Source organism: Typopeltis vanoorti, chromosome 7, assembly GCF_054136105.1.
Source record: "Typopeltis vanoorti isolate ZY-2024b chromosome 7, IOZ_Tvanoo_1.0, whole genome shotgun sequence".
Classification (NCBI taxonomy): domain Eukaryota; kingdom Metazoa; phylum Arthropoda; class Arachnida; order Uropygi; family Thelyphonidae; genus Typopeltis; species Typopeltis vanoorti.
The window spans coordinates 120,448,463-120,468,488 of record NC_143555.1 but is presented as its reverse complement, the minus strand read 5'-3'; the positions used below and the strand labels follow the sequence as shown (position 1 = coordinate 120,468,488).

Here is a 20,026-nt window from a genome sequence, read left to right as displayed (position 1 = left end):
TAACAAGCTCTTTTGGGTTCCTTCCTTCTGGCAATGTTCTTAATGGTCAACGAAGATGAGAACATTACTAGCTGGGCTGCGATAAGGTTTGTGTTGTCAGTGGACACAAACGGAAGACGCTACGTTGGCGTTTCGACAAGAATTCTCTTCCAATCTATTTGTAAAGAAACTTCTTTTCCGATTCCCCCCCCCCTCAACCCCGGAAATCTCTTGTAATATAAGTTCTCACTGATTTGCTAGCGTGTGTGTACGCTAGCAAATCATTTGAAAAGTTTCGATATTTTGTCTGAAGATTCTCATTACTAAAAGCCTCGTGAGACGAAGACTCACGCCTAGCATGTTTCTGTTTGATCGAAGTTAATAAACAAGGTGCGTGCACTTTTTTGTGTTTAGCAAGTAAGTGGCGAATCATTACTGCATGCAAGGATTCGGTTGCTGTCCAAACATAACAGACGAAGTCTTCCTTTAGAGCTATAATATGCCAATTAAAAAGTGCGTATTTTATTTTGGAGGAGGGAGCTAATACACATTAGACCTCATTTACGGCGACAATCACTTTCGAAATATTTCCTTTCGGGGAAATTTGACATCGTCTTAACTACCTTGACCTCTTTCATTAATGAAAATATTAGACCTCGAGGCAAGACGCTGTTTCCGAGTCAAAAGTAAAGGTTGTAAGAATGCCAAGTGTTGCAAACCTCTTAAAAGCGACTTCGGGCATGGTTGTACTCATTCTGTTTCCTCTTTTGTGTTCTGTGCACGTGTCCCATCTCAAAAACGGATGTAGATAACGATCCATACTTAAATCACTGGTGAATGGGACCTGGCAACTTCCATACGAAATATGGCTGATTCCATACTAACACTGATGGCCGATTATCAGTTTTGTCGTTGGTCAGGCACGTTCTAACCTTCCAAGTGATAGAAAGAATGGGGGGTTGCTCCGCTTTCCGGTTTTAAAATGAGCAAGATTAAACGATTACATGGAATATAGCGAATCTTATATATTTTTAAAATTATTATTTTAAAAATATTATTTAGCCTCGTCTACCAAGAGGTGAACAGGATTAAAATTAATTAGTCAAGAAATAGATATGTCTCAGATATATATATATATATTGTGCCTGCAAGTATTGCAAGTCTAGGTGACCCTACACGTAGTGCAAGTCAAGGCAACTCGTGGTAAAGGTGGATAAGCTCTGATCACTATTCTTAATATTTATCCTTAATGCAAAGCACATCTCCTGGAGGAGATGTATGACGCTATGTATTAAAGGCAATAGTATTAGACTTGCAGGCGCAAACTTGACTTGTTTGTCTGTTTGCTTACTTGGGAAATGGAGTAAAACCAGGTTTAAAATTGCTTGGTATCTTTAACATTTATCATACCCAATGTAAAATACTTTCTACATCTATCTCTCATCCTGAGATTTTTATTTAATAAGGTTAAAACACCTTATGGTAACTTCTGGCAAAATATTTATAAGCTCTGTATTACTAAAATCTTGGTATTTCTAGCCTGGCTCAACTCCGCGTTGTTCCACTCAGTGGAACAACGCGGAGTTGGGCGATCTCTCGAGATCGTCTTATTTTTAGAACCCGTTTCACTTATCCATAAGGTCGAAACCGGTCTGGGTAGTGGCTCCCCCCTTGCCTTTAATACATAGCATCATACATCTCCTCCAGTAGATGTGCTTTGCATTAAGGTAACTATTAAGAATAGTGATTAAAGCTTATCCACCTTTACCACGAGTTGCCTTGGTCCTGCACTACGTGTGGGGTCACCTAGACTTGCAATACTTTCAGGCGCAAACTTGACTTATTTGTCTGTTTGCTTACTTGGGAAATGGAGTAAAACCAGGTTTAAAATAGCTTGGTATCTTTAACACACACACACACACACACACACACACACACACACACACACACACACACACACACACACACACACACACACACACACACACACATATATATATAGCTACATCCATAAATAAAAAGTCGCAAATTTGGTAAACATTTTTTATTTGTTATATAGTTTAATTTCACTGAACTTTCGAGTTGATTCAAACCCATAAACGTGGTCAATTTTAAAATTAATATAACAAATATTTACCTCTAGCGTTTCACCTGTTTATATGGGCTTATCAAGGAAATGCTTCCAAGGAATAAATGGGAAGTGTGCCTGCTACTTCTGTAACTGTTAACATCGTACGTCTATTGCATAAATCCAGATTATAAAGAATTTTTCTGGAAGTGGAGTATTCCCAAACTTTCTCGAACTGTAACAGAGACAGACGAGTTCGTTTTAATTTTTATTTTAATAGGGACAGTTTATTTAAAACACTCCTATTAAATATCCAGTCCAAAAATGATACTCAGAGTAACACATTTCTTTTTTTTTTTCTGCGTAAGTTTTATATGTAAGGTTATTAATTGTATAATCTAAATATTTCCTTGATAATTTTAGAAAACTCTGTTTTCTAAAATTTTTCCTACTAGTACCTCCCCCCCCCCCCAAAAAAAAATTCGAATGTCCCTTATAGGCAAGGCCGTTAACATCGAGAACATCCAAGTACAGATCCTTTCATCCTCGTAGCATTGTACAGTACATTTCAAAAGCGATTTAAATGCGACATATTTTAATTAGTTGCTATGATACAGAATGGTTTATTGAATGGCCTACGTTTTCTTTTAGTTTTTGTTCTGAAACTATAAAGAGACTTAGAAGTAGAATTTTTTAGAGATTACTTTTTCTCTTTAATGAATATATTAGCAGTCGTACTGGATTTTTTTTTCTTGTGTGTGTGTTAGTTAAATCAGAATAAAATATCGAAGTTCGTATGTTGTTCCAAGTCAACAGCGTTGTTCTTATTGTTTGCTGAGATGTTTTAAGTCTGCCATTTTCGGGTGAAGACCTTTTCAGGTAATTACAGGTTAGAGGGTTTTTTTTTTTATCTTTCGAGCAACAGTAATATAATAGAATTGAAAGTCAATGAAAGAAAAGAAATATTTTGTTCCCCCCCCCCCCCCACACACACACAGAGAGAGAGAACTGCAGCCTTTCCCCCTCACCGCCCCTTTTCCAAATTGTTTCGTATCGAAAGACTCAGAATCACGGATTGGCTCAAGAGATTGATTTCCACTGTCAAAGACAGTCCATGAAGAAAAAGAACTTCTTTTTTTTTCTGGCACGAAGCCAAGAAAAGAAAAAAAAAAAACAAAACAGAAAAATCCGTGATGTATTGGCCTTTCTTCTATTTATCCGCCTCTTTATTAAAGTTTCACATTACGGTAAAATCATCGGGGGTTACCATGGTTACACACAACAAAGCGTACAGTTCAAATGATTCTCACTCTCATCGTTTTTTTTTTTTTTTTTTCTTTCTTCTCCAACAAAACCTACAACGCTCATCACTTTCGCGATCTGATCCATGTCCTTGGCACTCCTTCTTGAAATTTTTTTTTCCCTCTCTCCATTTCCCATTTGTGCTTGTATATTTTTCAGTCCACTTCCCTTTTCGTCGTATCAATAATGTGTTCCATTTGTTTAAATACGTTGGCAGATGTAGTCGCCAGGATGTATACAGTGGAGTAAAAACTCCTAATAGCTGGAAATAAAAATGGAAGGAAGACGATAGTGATTTATTAATGGGGGCATTTAGTAGCTCAACGATCTGAAGCGTAAATATATTGAATAAAAGTTTCTGTTTAACATTCTAACTGCATCTCAACGCAGCGAATGAAAGAGAGAGAGAGAGAGAGAGAGAGAGAGAGAGAGAGAGAGAGAGAGAGAGAGAGGCATGGAGCTCAGGACGAATATAAGTGGCGATTTATTGATAGAAACCACGTGGCATTGTGGGTGGTCGCTTGTACATCATTCAATCTAAACTGTCAGTGACGTCGGATGTCTGCCATTAAACCTTTTTTTCCGAGATATTTTTGTGAACGAATGCATTTAAAACGTTGGGAAGTCCATCATCTTGAATTGGGGTAAAAGAGTAAAGGTCAAGAACACAAATCTGAAGGTCAAGACAACATAGAAAAACGACCAACGCAAGGAAGGGCTCGTTGAACCTGCTACTTCAAGATAATGACACATCCCGTGATGGACGAAATTCGAAGCCCAATCGCCTTGAATTCTTGTCGAAAGGGAGAGAAATAGAAATACAGTGGCGGGACCTAACACAGGCTGTCATTCTCCCGGATCAGGGCCTTTGGTACGGACCGATTTAATATAGAAACACCACGGCTACACGAACAGAGAGAGGGCTTTCATGCCAATAACAGTGACAGACATATGAGATGGGTGGTCTACTCTGAGCCGCAATTGTGTCGCCTGCAACGTTCGTGGATGAAATATCGGAAAGCTGCGAACCGTAAGACTCACAACCACGACATTTCCAAACTTTATCAATGGCAGCATTGTCGGAGTGCACGCTCCACTTGACCGGCGTCACTAACAGAGTTCGTCGTACCGAAGTGAATACGACGGAGAATACGAGGTCAAGTCATAACTATCCCCCCCCCCCGCAAACTCATCTACTTCACTTTCTGTTAGGAGGATATTAACAAACACCGAAGAAGTGACCAAAGTTATCTGTTTTATTGGCAAACAGCTCGCGCACTCGACGTTGCTGTAATCCGTAATAAGGACCTTCAGTAAAGGCATCTTTTCTCTAAGGACCACTTCTCACTGTTTATTATTCAATGTTCTCTTCTCTGAAGTTGTATGAACCGCTCTCTCTAATAGTTTAAGTAATGCCAACGAAGGCAACTCCAATGCTGAAGGTTCACATAAGTTTTCTGGTATTGAAATTTTTAAGTTTCTGTATTTGGCTATAAAATATGGATGGATCCATAATATCCTCTATTTTAATACGTTACTTTGATCATAGTTCACTTAACTCTTTAGTGTCATTTGATTTTTTTTTTGTTGGAAAATATGCCTCTTAGGAGAAAATTGGATGCCATTGATGTAAATGTCCTCTTTCTCCCCTTTAAATGTTGCTTCTCTGTATGAACAAAGTATCTTTCATCTTTGTAGTGGCCAACTCTGTTGGACATTTCACTTGCTCTGCAGTTTACTGAATATAAATAAAAACATAACTGAATCTGCAACTCATCCACAATTTCCCAACTTTTATTTACTATTTGCAAAACAATCAAACTATAAATTGTAATATAAATGCTCCATTTTTTTTTAAAAGACGAGACTTTAAAATTTTTAAAAAAGGTCGTATTAAGTTTTTTATTATAGATGCGAAGTGCACTGAAATTTGAAGAAATAATTATAAAAAATAAGTACGATCTATTTATAAAATCGAGTTCGTTGTGAGTTACCCATAATCAAACTGAAATTTATTACACTTAATAAAATAACGATAATCAAAAGAAATACTCGTGCGCAAAAACATTCTAACCATCCGATCTTTTTCCGACCAGCCTGGTTGGCTAGAAACAGGCCAATAGTGCGATATCTTGGTATAGGAATTGTTCTCATGGACATTGCAGGGTCCTCTCATCCCCCCCCCCCGTTGAACATATGTTGAGCACTAATTCTTATCTTGGGGGTTATTTCGGACCAGGAATATGGCTCGATGGATCTGGACTCTTCCAGCAAGACAACGCTCCGTATCATCAAAGCAAGACTCGCATTGTGCAAGCATTGTTCGAAGGGCATATCCAAACGTCGTGTGCTCCCTGGACCCCCCTAATTCTTCTGATTTGAATCCCATCGACCGCTGTGCATCGAACAATCACGTGGATCGCAACATCTGCTGGTCGACGTCAGTGTCTCACTCGGTCGCTGACTACCGGGAAGTCATTTTATCTGGTTGGCCCAGAATATCTCAAGACACTTTCCATGGTCCAGCGAAGTCAATGCCAAGATGGGAGTAGTGGTAATCTTGGTCAAAGGAGGCCCAACATGCTACTTGGTAGTAGGTGGTTGCATGAGTCCATCAAGTCCGTCTTAACTTTCTGTCCATTAAGGTACTAATGAAGCAACCTCTCATGCATGGTTAAGAAGGTTATGATGCGTTGAACAGTATCGATTTGCGCTTCTTTTTAAGTATTAAGATAAATAAGAATGTGATCTCACAATAAATAAGCCTCTGTGATTGCTTGATACTATTGTTATCATGCGGTCATAAAGTAATGAGACTGATTTTACTGCGCTGTTTATGTACAATTGAGTAAGAATTTCGCTTACCGAAATATATCCTAAAATGCTCCGATATTTCTGATAGAAAACTTTCGTATTAATCGGACCTATAACGATGGAATGCAAGTTTTGAAGTTTGTCATTATCTTTAATCAATAATTCGAAAAAAAGAGTTAAGCTTACATTTTTGGTGAAAAAATTACTCTTCAAATTCCAAACGTGCCTATGAAGATTAAGTAATGTGAAAATATAAAAACGGGTTGGTTAATTCGGATAGTCGTTAATGAAACGTCTGCTAATAAAGAAATTTCGCTAATCTTCACATGTAATATATAATAAAACTATGCTGCCATCTATCGGAATGAATTGATAAACTATTGATTTTTGATATTATTTCTATTCCCCAATTTATCTATGTAAAAACAGAAATTTACCATTCTTTTACGTACCAGTTTAATAAGTTAATTGAAACAAACGCCTCATCTTTCTCTTTTCCACGGGAATTTGGGTTTCCTTGTTTTCTAGGTAAATGGTAGAACTGTTTCTGTTATCTTAAAATCAGTCCCGAATACTTGGTCTCAAAATATTCATTTTCTTTTTTTGGAAAGGGAGAAGCAATCAAGGAATCTCTGGATAACGAGAGGATGCAACGGAAGGATGCGGAAGTGGGGCTGGAGGAAGTGATGCGTGAGAACGAACTCCGCAAGGTCGTATTGGCTCACGTCCAGAAGGGTAACGACAAGTAGGTCGCTAACCTTGGTTTTCTAAGTTATAATGAAACTATGCTGCCATCTATCGGAATGAATATTAATAGTATATTATTTATTTAAGAAGAAATGTACGAATGGGGTTCAAATAAAATGAAGTTATTCTCGACAGAAAATAAAATAGCAGATATTTCAAATATAAATAAAATGGTAGTTTTTAGGGGGAAATGAATGCATTTGTATTTGATGAATAGTTCCATTAATGATCGCTTTTTTCTATTGTAGAGAAAGCTTTGAAGGAAGACTGCAGTTGGTCGCTAACGAGGTCGAGAAATCGCCATCTATCGAGCACTCCGAGGTGATTATAATAAATCTGTTTTTTTTTTTTTAATTTTAAATAGAAATCTCTTCCACAGAACATTAATAAAATTAACAGCGTTCATCTGGTTATTTTAAATAGATTTAAATAGAAATCTCCATACATTATGAAAATCTCTTCCACAGTTAACAGCGTCTAAATTCTAACGGCAGAATCATCCTTATAGTCCTTATAAGGACTGGCTTAAAGGGGCGAAGCAAGAATGCTTTTCATCTTCCCCGTTATCTGTAGAGGACAGTGTATGGATAAGGTGTTATTGGGCTATTAAAGCTCTGATCATGGCAGGAGGGTAACAGCAATAGCCGAGCCTCAGTCAGAACTTCATTGGCTACAGCATTGCCATCCATTACCCTCCAAGGGTATTGGATTGAATGAATCAATCACCGCATCTCACGGTCGATTGAACAATCAATTCAAGATGAATATATGACGGCAGAATCATGATGTTACTACGGACAATAAGTAATTTAATTATAAATAAATAAATAAGCTGTGTATAAATAATTGCAAATTATTAATTTTATTTGCAAAAGTATACATTATTAATAATTGCATTCAAATACTTATTATAAATTGTAAATAATTATATTAATTTCGTTTTGTAAAGTTTAAATAATTATAATATCGTGTTATTTTTATAAATAATTATAAGTAGTTGAAAATAAATTATAAGCATTAATATATCTGATAAATGTATAAAGAATAATTTTATTTATTAAATTTATAATTTTATAGTATTAAAAAAAGTCGTTAATCTATATATTGGAATTAATTACTTAATAAAAGTCAACTAATTCGAAAATAAACCAAAAAAAACGAATGCTAACTTTTAATCTTAAGAACAAGTGGTTTTCCCTCATTGGATATTTGAATGTTTCCGTAAAATCTTACGTTTCAGCGATTGTGTCTCGTGTACTAATTCAGAACGATGGCCGTAATCTCATGTGTCAATGTTTTCTGTAGAATGGTGATCCTCAAACTGAAGAGTCCATGTGTGGAATTCTACTTAAGCAAATTCATCTGCTTCAAAGAGAAAATGCGTTGCTTATACAGGAAAATGAACAACAACGAATTCAGTATGAGAAATGCTTGCAACAGGTGGCGAGTCAAGTTGTCCAGGCTCTGGTCGCCCAGAAGGTAACAAAAGTTTGGTGATTATTTTGGAAATAAATATTTCTATGGATTATATATGAATAGTATTAAAATGTTGTTGCATTTTTGTAATACTTATTATTATTATTATTATTGTTGTTGTTGTTGTTGTTGTTAATATTATTATTATTATCATCATCATCATCAGACATCGAATAGGTTCAACCCTTGACTAAAGAAAAGTCTCTAGCTCTCTCTCTGCTTATTTACAAAATTCCGAAATTACATAATAAGAATTTCCCAATGGCGATATTATCTTCAATACTCGCTCCAGAACTTTTTCGTTGTTGTTGTATCTCAATTTTGAATCAAAGGTGAATCAAATCCTTCTACAAAGGAATAATCTTTGCTTAACAGTGTCTTTTTGATGCGTGCAACAGTCCACTTTTTTCTTTATTTTATTATTATTTTTTCTCTCATATTCGTACTCTCTTCAAAATGTAAACTCCTTCCTCTTGCTTGCTTGTACTGTAGTCTCACTAATATGCTACTCAACATGCTGAACGCTCACTTTAAACTCTAAAACAGTGAACGCACGTATTCTCCACAATATCATTCTACTCAAGTCTCCTTCCCCTTACCAAAGAGACAGTCCAACGTCGCATTTTAAAGAACTCATTAAATTGAATAGCAAGGTCCCAAAAAAATAGAATTATGTACAATTCCGCATCCTCCTTTTGAGATACTTCTTCCACGCATGCTCAATACATATTCCTATTTAGACTACCAGCTGGCATTAAATTATAACATTATCAGTATATAAATTATCCAACATTATCAGTATATACAACACTCCCAATGTGCAATCACCTTCTTCAGACCTCTCCTTAACATATTTTTACTAATCCTATTGGAGATTTATATCCACATTTACCAATATGAATTTACTAGAAATTTTTTATTTCCAAACAAATGACTTCTGAGCTTACCACTTTATTTAAATTATTGGTGTGTGAAACTTTATTTTAAAATATTTATGTTCTTTCTAGAGACTCGAAGAACAGTGTGAGATGTTACGGAGTCATATTCGTCAGCTAGAACAAGAGGCAGTCACTAACAGAAGTCACAATATTCCATCGCCCGATTATGGTGAAGAACAGGTATGAATTAATCTCTGATAGTTTAATAATAGAATTTCCGAATTAAGATAAAAGAAAGAAATATTTTATGTAAGTGTCTCTATGTTCACATAACAAAAACGCTACAAAAATTTTGGTAAATGTATGACATATTTAATAATAAACTAAAAATATATACTGAATGTAATATTAAAATAAGAGAACGAGTAAAACATGCTGATCATAGATGGCAGCACGTGCTGTGACTGCAGGAAATGTTTATGTATTAAATGTTGAGAAAAATGTGCCCACAGTTACACACGAAACAAGCCTTAACTTTAAAAGCTTTTAACTTTATTTTAACTTTAATTTTCATAACAAAAATTGGATGGCTTATGTTTCGAATTTGTTTCAGGTGATGCAGAAGCTTCTTGCCCTGAAAAATGAAAACGTTTGGAGTCCTTCCATTCCAAAGAAATTAAATTCGCCATCTGGAGAAGGAGCCCCCAATCAAACCGTCTCACTTAAATCCATTCTTCGAGATAAGTCTTGTAAAGATAATTGCAAACCTTTAAGTTCTCCAGGTAGTACACTAGATGGCGCCTCAGACTTCGAGATGGAAACGAAAAGTATGAAATTGAATATCACTGACAGTGCTTCTGGCGAAATGAAGTTCACACTTTCTGACAGGAAAAAACAAATAAATTTAAGAGAATTTGACCATTATGCTAAAGGCCTTTCTTCGCGTGCTTCAACACATAACGCTGAAATGTATGTCGCTAATACAATTCCGTATTGTCCTGTCGTGAAAACTGCAGTTCTAAGGAAAAGTTGCCGAAAAGATAACCCTATTTTGGCCAGCACATCCAGAATCAGAAAACCCGCCTCAAGACATGGAATATCTGGTGAAAAATATCGCGACAGCCTCAGTGCAGATGATACTAGAGACATCGATACAAAGACCATAAGAGGGAACAATCCAACATCACTTCGATTTTTGAAAGATGTTGAATGTGTGGATACTTGTCGACTGCCCGAGACCAGTCCGACCTACAATGTTTCTATTGAATTACAAAACCCAGATGCCAAATCGGTGTTACTTTCACTGCCAGAAAGCGACAGTTCTGTATCAGTGAATGAGGTGGTCGGACGTCGACACAAAGATGAAGGATATTCGACAATGTCTAGTGATCTTCAAGCAGATGGAATGGTAGCTAGTACAGAAGCGGTTAAGGAAGTTCGTCATCCGTACCTGGCAAATGAGTTGGGACTTACCTCGAGTGATGACAGCATCATTGAGTGCATTGATGGATCCATGTCATCATCTTCAGATAGCGGATTGGGACCACTCCATCATTTGAGCTTCTCCTTGTCAAATTTCGCTAGTGACTGGGATGAAGATCTTCGTAGTGGATATACACTGAAGGGTTCTGGACCACAAATTGCAGTTAAAAAGCATTTCAACGGCCAAGAAAATGATTGGTTAGCAAGACTGGAGTCAACCCCAGTGAAGAAGAGTCACGAGTCTGAAGATGCTGTGAAATCATTAAAAGTCCAAGGGGAAAGTCCATCAAGTATTCAACACCACGATAAAAATGTGTCCTGTGGAATGGAACAAGTACAAACTGCTGACAAGTCCACGTCAACAGAACTAGACGATGAACTGTGGAGGGAGAAAGCATGTGAGTGGTGTCTTGAAGACAGCACATGGACTTTGTCTTCTGAGAGTGAGGCAGAAATATGTTGCACATTAGATTCTCCTGATAGGTTGGGCGAGTCATTTGGAGATTCTAGGTTTTGTGAAGCAAATTCCAGGCATCTTTATGACAGCACTTCCAGCTTACCCATGAATAAAGAACACCCTTCCACAGACGGTTCAAGGAGTGCCAATGGTTTACAAAGGGTGGCTTCGGATTCCGTCCTACATCTCAAAGACTTAGTACAAAAGCTGGAGACTTCCATGGATCCTGCTTTACGCAGTATGAAGTCTACCATCAACCTGGCTGCCTTGACCGGAAGTGCCAAAGTTAGTGAAAGTCCTCCATCTTCCTTGTTCCTTTTGTGTGGTTTAGTAAGGTCCACTGACCGCAACGTGGATCTCCTATCAGAAAGAAGTTTCCAGTTGGCAAAGGAGGTAGGTTGCACTTTTAACTATCTTATTAAACACAAATAAACCACAGCTCCTCAGTTATGTGTGTCCATTCAGTGCAATAGTAATTAACACTTTGCTAGATTAAAAATAAAATTCTGCTTACTGTTCCCTTAATTGTCCTCCTGATAATGTCATGTTTGTAATTAATGATTACTTCTTTAATCTTTCTTTATCTCCGAAAAACAGCTGATATTCGCTATTCTATCCAGGGCTGCTTTCTTGACCTGACATGCTTTAAGTATAAGTTATAGCTAAGTTAATGACAATTGAGGTAATGGTTAAATTAGTTACAATGTAAGGATAATAGAGGAAAATACCTACTTTAAGAAACTATAGTTAATGAGTGGAATCATTAGAGTCATTACGTTTTCAGTCTAAAGTTGGATGGTAACAAACAACCATGAACATAAAAACCGTGGAATGTATAAAGGGAGTAAAATAGAATGAATGAATGGTATAAAGTAGAAAACACCACAATATTTAAAATATATGCATTGAAAAATATTTAAAACCTGTATGAAAGCATGATGAGATAAAAAGTTTAGATAACATTTTGAAATGATATTGATGAACGATAAGTGATTGTAATTCCACAAGGACGATTATTATTTCAAAAGTAGCTGGATAGATAAAAGATAACTAGGTCCAGAAGACAAATGTAGCATGAAAATGAAAGAGTATGTGTCCTTCCTGTGTGTGTGTATGTGTGTGTGTGTGTGTGTGTGTGTGTGTGTGTGTGTGTGTGTGAGAGAGAGAGAGAGAGAGTCATTCATTCATAGACTCACTCAGTTTTCATAATTTCGTTTTCTGAAAGCGACTGTTGTCAGTAGGTGTCACGCATACAAACTACAGAGCCAAAAAAAAAAGGGCGGAACTCTCTGCAGCATTTGATGTGAGTTGCTGAAACAAATATTGATTTTCTGACTCGAATAGCGAATGGTGACAAAAGGTTTCTGTCACGCGAGTCAGTCAACTCGATCATACGGTGGTGGAAATTTCGAGATCTATCTAACCAATTGCTACGAGATAAAACAGAAGTTAGTGTTTTCATTTTCGCTTTTTTTCTTTTTTCTTTTTTATCACGAGGAAAACCGGCTTACAAGAAGTTATTGTTTACATTCGTGTATAAGCGAATCCATTGAAAGTTTGTAATGCAGTCATTAAGAAGAAATATCAGAAGAAACTCACAGGTTCAGCATGGCATCATTTTGGAAAACGGGAAAAAAAATTGTCTAAGGAAATGATTCATCAAACGAGTTGGAAAGGATTAGAACAATTCCGACTTCTCCCTTGCGGCATCCATATTTTCATTCCTTGAAAACAGAATTGGGATTTCTAGAGGTAGCCCCATTGGCGTCAATGATCAGCGTGAAAAATACCACCAAGAAGTAAGTTAAATCAATGGAATGCATGTCTCAATGCAGATGTGGAGAATTTATGGACCTATTAATATTTTCTGTGATCATTCTATGTCTTAATTTTTATTGGAAATCATCCTTGCTGTCAACAGTTTCAAGTATCACTTCCAAAAGATTGTGTTGCATGCAATCAAATAAAACGTGATAGTCAATTAACAATAATTTCATTCTGTCAACAAAATATTTTTTAAGAAATAATAATATCAATAACGATAGACGATCTGTAATTTAGGATTTTTACTTGAAGTCTTTCAAAAATATTCAAGCTTAAGTGGATGAACTTACTGTTCTTTCACTGGCGAAGATATCTTTGACCGAGAACGTTGCTAAGACATTACATTTCATGAAGTATTAAATTGATTTCACCTTTTAATACCTTTATAAGTTTATTTTATGTTTAATTTTTTTATTAGGCAGTACGTTGGAAGGCAGAAGAGTGTTCTAGTCTCACTACTTCTGTTAGCTCCGTTTATTCTTCCAGTTCGTATCAAGCTGGAAGTGATGAAGAAGAAGTAGGCATGGCCAGCCACCGATGTTCCCGAGTAAGTATGCATCTGTTTACTTTTATGTGCACATTTGCTATATATTGTAGGCACATCCTGACTTACGATGACTCGAATTATTATTATTATTATTATTAAAAGAATTTCATGCCAGCAGACAATATGTAGAACAAATGCCTCCGTAGCGCAATTGAAAGAACGACGGTACGTTGCGCCCTTCAATTGGAAAAGGCCTAAGTTCAAGTCTCGTCATGACGGGAGGAATCTTTATATGGACTTTTTCTATCGAAGGCGAGTTAGCCGATCTCATACAGAGGTAGCAGGATTTTTTATCCCGCATAGAGACAAATCGGCCCTTCAGAACACACGCAATTTACAGACAAAAAATACTAGCTGTGGTGGTGGTGGTAGTAGTTGTGGGTAGTAGATGGCGCTGATGTAGATGATTGGTAGTAGAGGTTCGGTGGAGACGGAGAGTTGTACAATAGGTGTCCTCCCGCGATGAGTCTTCGGGCTCCTTGGAGGTATCACGAATAATAAAAAAATAAAAATGCAGCGCCAATAGATTTTCTAAAGGAAATAAAAAGCGTGATTTTATTATTTTTTTAAATTGATTCATTGTCTTTACGGTAATGAACTGATATGCGGTCCCGACCATACATTGTCATGACTTAATTATCACACTCTGCTTGGAAAAGTCTTCTTTTAAAAGTAGTAGAAACTGTTCCAATTCATTATTAAAATGCGTAATATCTATGTCGTTCTTATAGATCTTTTTTAATTTTTCCAGATAGCTCGGGGGCCCCTGATGGCCGCCAAGTCCGACACCCGCTTGATCCACCTCTGTTAGTAGTAGCAGCAGTAGTAATAGTAACAATAATAATATGCAGAGAATATACAAACATTACCTGTCGAAATGTTCCGCAATTGTTTGTCAGATGGCGCAAATGTCTCCACTGGTACAAACGATAAAAGATAGGAACAGTTCAGCGCCCTCTCCCAGGAAATCAGACTAGAATGACGCTACAAATTTTTAGTTAGATAATAATAAAAATAAAATAATAAAATAAATAGTCCGCGTAGTTAGCCGAGTGGCTATGCGCTTCGCAACCACATGCCTGGGAAAGGAGTGTCGTGGATTCGATTCCCGTCGTTGACGAGGATCTTTTTAGAAGCCAAGTTAGCCGATCTTGGGCATGGACTACTGGGTTTTCCTTCCCCTTTTTTATTTGGGGATTTTCCTCCCGCAAGCAGGCAAACCGACCCCGTGAACACACACATCTACAGACATAGGACACACCTGGAGGCATAGGGCTAGCCACCTTATCCTCGGGACTGGTACGGCTTGGAAGGGCTTAGGGAAAGCTCCGTAAAAAGCCAATAGGCCTAATACGAAAAAGGAAGAAGAATAAAATAAATACTATCATACTTTTCTTAAATTAGAGTACAGATTAAAATTTGAAATAAATTAAGGAAAAATTGAAGTAAATCTTTTAATATAGTAAGATATTTTAATATGGTTCATCTTAGTGTAAACAATATATATTTACGTGCACTTGTCCAGTGCTATGTGACAGTACACGTCGTCAGTAAAATACAATTAGGCTTGCTATAAACGTTCAGCATTTGTCCAAATTATATCCCAGATCCACGATCTGCTAAGAAACAAATGGGCGGTCTTTTATCACCGTATGAGCGCTAAAACTCTAGTTATATTAATAAACAAAATTGTTTAAAAAAAGTATTTTTAATCCGCGCAATATCCAAATCGCCTCTCTCCAAACTAAAATTTGAATCGGACATTGGATTTATCGTCAACTGCCTGTGCTTAATGCACCTTTGCTGTTTACAGACACGTAGATAAATGATGCAGCCTATGGTGATATGCACTTCTAGGTATTAATTCGTTTTTCAGATGACAGCAGGCTTAAGGTGCCTACCCAACAGGGTAGGCACCTTAAGCCTACTGTCATCTGAATCCAGATGTAAAAACGATGTCTTCTTTAATACTGGTGTGTATAATACATTTATAATATTAATATTTTCATTCTAGAGACAAAATCCTGTCTAAAATAATACCTATGGCTGTAGTCCTACAAACTAGATAAGCGTTATTTATTTATTTATTTATTCAGTAGCAACTTTTACAGACTGATCAGACGATTAAAAAAAAAAAAAAAAAAAAAAAAAAAAACCGGAAACAGCAATTACAATTTTTGTATTAAAATAACTGAAAAGGATGATTAGATGTATGCTGTGAATGTACAAATAGTTTTGATGATAATATGGCGATATTAATTGTTATTTACAATAAACAGGATCCGGATCTCACAAGTGAGAATGAGACCGACTCTGAAATGGAAAGAAAGAGGTTTGTGGAACAGTGGTTGCAGAAAGCCGAACAATCTCCTACGGAAACCAAGGTATGATAAATTCAATCATGAAGTTTTATTGAACAGATGATTTTTAAAATTTCACATTTGTAATCCGTTCTTTATAAAGCAGTGTGTCTAATTATTTTGAACCCATACTTGGGAGTCTAAAATTAAATATTTATAGGTACAAGATTATATAATATAAATTCGTGTACAAATAATAATAATAAATAAATAAAATATAATAAAATTGTGTTGATTTGCATCATACTGACAGCTGCATTGAAAGACAAAACTAATAAGACCATACCACCATCTCGTAGTGCAGTGCGTATTTCAAGTTTCAGAAATTATATGAACTTTCTTGTAGGCGTAGGTTTCTGTGGTTTAGCAGTTCATAAGAAAGAGTCCGGTAATTGGACCACATGTTTATTAAGATAAATAACAATAAAAAACAAACCCGACAAGTTTCGTAAGTTGTTTGACTTACATCTTCAGTGGTCAAAGGTAACTAAAAGTTTAAACACAAGAAACGAGAAATTACTCAAAATAGTTCATTCTATGCAGTTGTGGCCGTCTAACTGTTCATTAAATTAAATATCTGAATGCAGATTCAGTGCAATGCTAAGTTTGAACAATGCTGGATGGTGTCACGTTCACATTGTCCGAGGTCTGACTTGTGTATATTTTTTATCAATGCTGACCAAACTTACATCTTCAATAGAATCTTCTCTTCTTAGAAAAGAGAAGGTTCTATTGCCCATCTGCTCTTATGTGAATCCTAGGAAAAAACATTATGATACAATTTTATGTGCTACAGAAGGAACCTTGTGCTTTTAATTGAAAACTGCATTAATTCTTTATCCTCAAGTTCTATTATTATGATTATTATTTTTCCAATCATTAATATTCCAAAACAACAGTTCCTTTCGCATGATAACATTACAAAGTTTACTATGTCTATCAATGTGCATGTTTATCTCTGTCTTGATTTGTTTAGTAGGTTTCAATCACTTCCTTTCATCATCGTAAACCTGCTTGCTCTCGCCAACGATCGACTAACTCAGAAATCGGATTTCTTACCATTTAGTGATTACAGGAATCAAATCTCTTTTTTGAGTGTCATTGCAGCCTCCAAAGGGCTATGCAGACTTATTTAATTCCTTGCCTTGAACAAGTCATGGACATAACTGAATGTTTTCTATAACCAAATAATTAGAAATACATTTTAAAATAATTAGCCGAAGTAACTGGATATCCCATCCCACCTTTCTCCGTATTAGGCCATCAATGACCTATTATGTCCAAGTAACTTGAATTTTTTTACAAGCCTCATTCGCATGATATTGGATTAATCCTTGTTTCATCAATGTTGTATCAGTCTTCTATCAATGTTGCATTCTCTGTCAGGTTTGTTTATTTTGCGGGAGTCAACTTTTTGTTCACCGCATGAAGGCAGTTAACTCACCTGAGCTGAAAAGTCTTCATACAAGTTTTTCGCAACCTGGACGAGATTCAAACTCAATCTTTCTAACTCAGGAACCCCACCCTCTCCCAGCTTGTTGATAATGACAATGTCGTTTCATTGCAAACATCTAAGTTAGATTTCCGTCTAGAATGCAAAAAAAATCTTTATTAGGGTGAGTTACTGGTCTCATAAGGATGTGACAGGATTTTTTTCTTCTGGAAATTCTGCTTTTCCCACCTGTCAGAAGAACACCTGTAATTAACAGCAATAATACACTAGCTTCGTAACCTTTGTTGCATCGGCCATAATCCCAATTAACCAAATACAAATGAAGAGCAAACATTTCGTCCCCACCCCTCTCCTGCACTATGGGACATCTCCTCAGGAAGACTAACCAAAACATTTCTTTGGTTTTAAGATATTATAAAAGGAAGATGCATATCAAATCTAATTGCCCTAATTCCTGCTATTTAAGGAGAAGTTCTCGATCAAACGACAGACCAATAGAAAACAACTTACTAAGATGATAACTTGCAGCTTATACAACTTACTAAGAAGATAACATTGGGCGAGAGGTAACAAAAGCAACAAGTGATACAATTTTCATCTAAATACATTATATTGAAAAGCTCAGTAGACATGATGTTTTGAAGGTGGGGGGGCGTCGAGTATTTTAAGATATAAGTTATAGCTATATTCTAATACTCGACATATCTATTTCTTCTCTTCTATAGGGATAAGTCGAGTGTGTGATCATTGTAAGAATTATTATAAATATTAGAAAACTCCACAGTGTAGAAATATCTAAAAGTTTCTATATAGTTGTATTTCTTACAGAGGAGAAGATTCGTCTATATTCACATTTACATACTACTATTTAGCCACAGCAGAGAAGGTATTGTTAGGCACTATATTGGGGCAAATGTGCATATTAATTGCGTGTGTTCTCGAAAGGAAAAATTCTTCCGTTTCTATATGTGACTGGCTAACTCATCTTCAGTCAGAAAATACCTTATAATAGTTCTTATCATTGCATTGCAATGTCCATGGTAAGAAGAAAACAATGGGCGAGAGGTAGCAAAAGCAACACGTGACACAATTTTCATCTAAATACATTACATTCAAACGGTAGACATGATCTCTTGGAGGGGAGGAGGGGTTGGCGAGTATTTTAGGATATAGGTTATAGCTATATTATAAAATACTCGACATATCTATTTCTTCTCTTCGATAGGGATAAGTTGGGTGTATTATTATAATAATATTACTCAAGCAAACAAATTTATGCACTCCCACGTACATTTAACTAGTAAATCTAATGTCTAAGAATTCTTTATTTATTTTTACTTATTTAATTTTCTTTTTAAATTGCTTCTAGCCGGCTGAGGAAGTCTGCTCGTGGAATTTATTCCTTCAAAAAGATACCAAGAGTACAACGAAATCTACTGCTGCTGATATTAAATCTCACAAACAAAATGTACGAAATCAGCCTTCAAAGGATGAAAACAGATGGCGTTCCTTTAATGGAATTTCTGAATCCTCCACAGCTCATATTCCAAAGAGTTCAAAAGAAAATAAAACTTTCCAATTAAGACTTCGACGGCCGACTTCCATCACCCATATCCCCAGTGTCCAAAATGGTGAAGGTTTTTCTCCATCTATTGAACGTCCAGTACCAACTCGCTGTTTTGTTCCCATTATTTCACAAGCTGAGATGCCAAATGAAATTCGAACCGCACAATCGCAATGCTCTCCTTCTATCCCTCACTCTTCCAAAGTCCAGTGCGACCCATGTATCTCGCATTCCGACCTTCCAGTTGAGAACGAAAGTCCCTGCTTGCAACCCGAAATCAAAGAGTTTAATAGAGATTTCTATCGTTTGTGTACTGTCAGCTCGACAAAAAGCTTATCAGCATCTTCCCATAGTTTGCCTACTTCTGATGCCGGAAGTCAAACGGGTCGCAGGTTTAGAGAGAAGAGAATGAGGAAAAATAAGCCTTGTGGAAATATCTGTTCATCCAGAAACAGGGGCCACATTCATGGAGTTTTTACTAAAGGTAATCCAAATACTGCGTCCAGCACACCAAGAGCTATTTCAAATGCTGAAACAAATGAATTTTCGAAAGTGATGATAGAAACTTCAGAAAAGAAGCTCAAATCTCCAGATAAAATCCCTAAGAAAGTCAAAACTATACCTCTTCATCCTACAAAACTTCCTCTCCATAGTGTAGCAACAAGTTATCAAGAAAATCAGCCATTTCCAGAGCAACAAATGTGTAAATATACCTCGGATGATGAGAAATTGATCAATTTATCACCTATTTCCACAAAACTAAGGGCTGGTGAAAGTTTGGCAGTTAAAGATAGTACTGAAAGCCATTTGGTCAATCATCATCGAAGCTCAAATGATTCTAATAGCAAATCTGTTGTACAGATCATTCTCTGTGATGGAAGCAAGAAAAATACTTTTAGAGAGGACAGAATAGCCAGCAGACCTATAAGGAAAAGGAATAACTGGAGGAGAGATAGAGAAGAAAGGAAGTTATGTCACAAAGAAGGATATGAGACGTCATGGATACATCTGCAGACTGAAGCACGTAATAACCCCGAGGTGAGTGGACTGTTCATAATGATCTGAATTTTAAAAT

At 36.4% G+C, this 20,026-nt stretch overlaps 1 protein-coding gene across 1 annotated transcript in view; it reads left to right on the top strand.

Annotated features, from left to right (window-relative positions):
• The window catches only part of LOC150105003 (uncharacterized), a 112,883-nt gene that overhangs the window by 72,679 nt on the left and 20,178 nt on the right, over positions 1-20,026 (top strand). The window contains exons 3-10 of the mRNA XM_090396093.1: positions 6,775-6,908; positions 7,159-7,231; positions 8,216-8,389; positions 9,394-9,504; positions 9,878-11,596; positions 13,446-13,574; positions 15,854-15,958; positions 18,757-19,989. Coding sequence (XP_090252219.1) covers positions 6,775-6,908; positions 7,159-7,231; positions 8,216-8,389; positions 9,394-9,504; positions 9,878-11,596; positions 13,446-13,574; positions 15,854-15,958; positions 18,757-19,989 — 3,678 coding nt within the window. The remainder of the gene's footprint in view (positions 1-6,774; positions 6,909-7,158; positions 7,232-8,215; positions 8,390-9,393; positions 9,505-9,877; positions 11,597-13,445; positions 13,575-15,853; positions 15,959-18,756; positions 19,990-20,026) is intronic.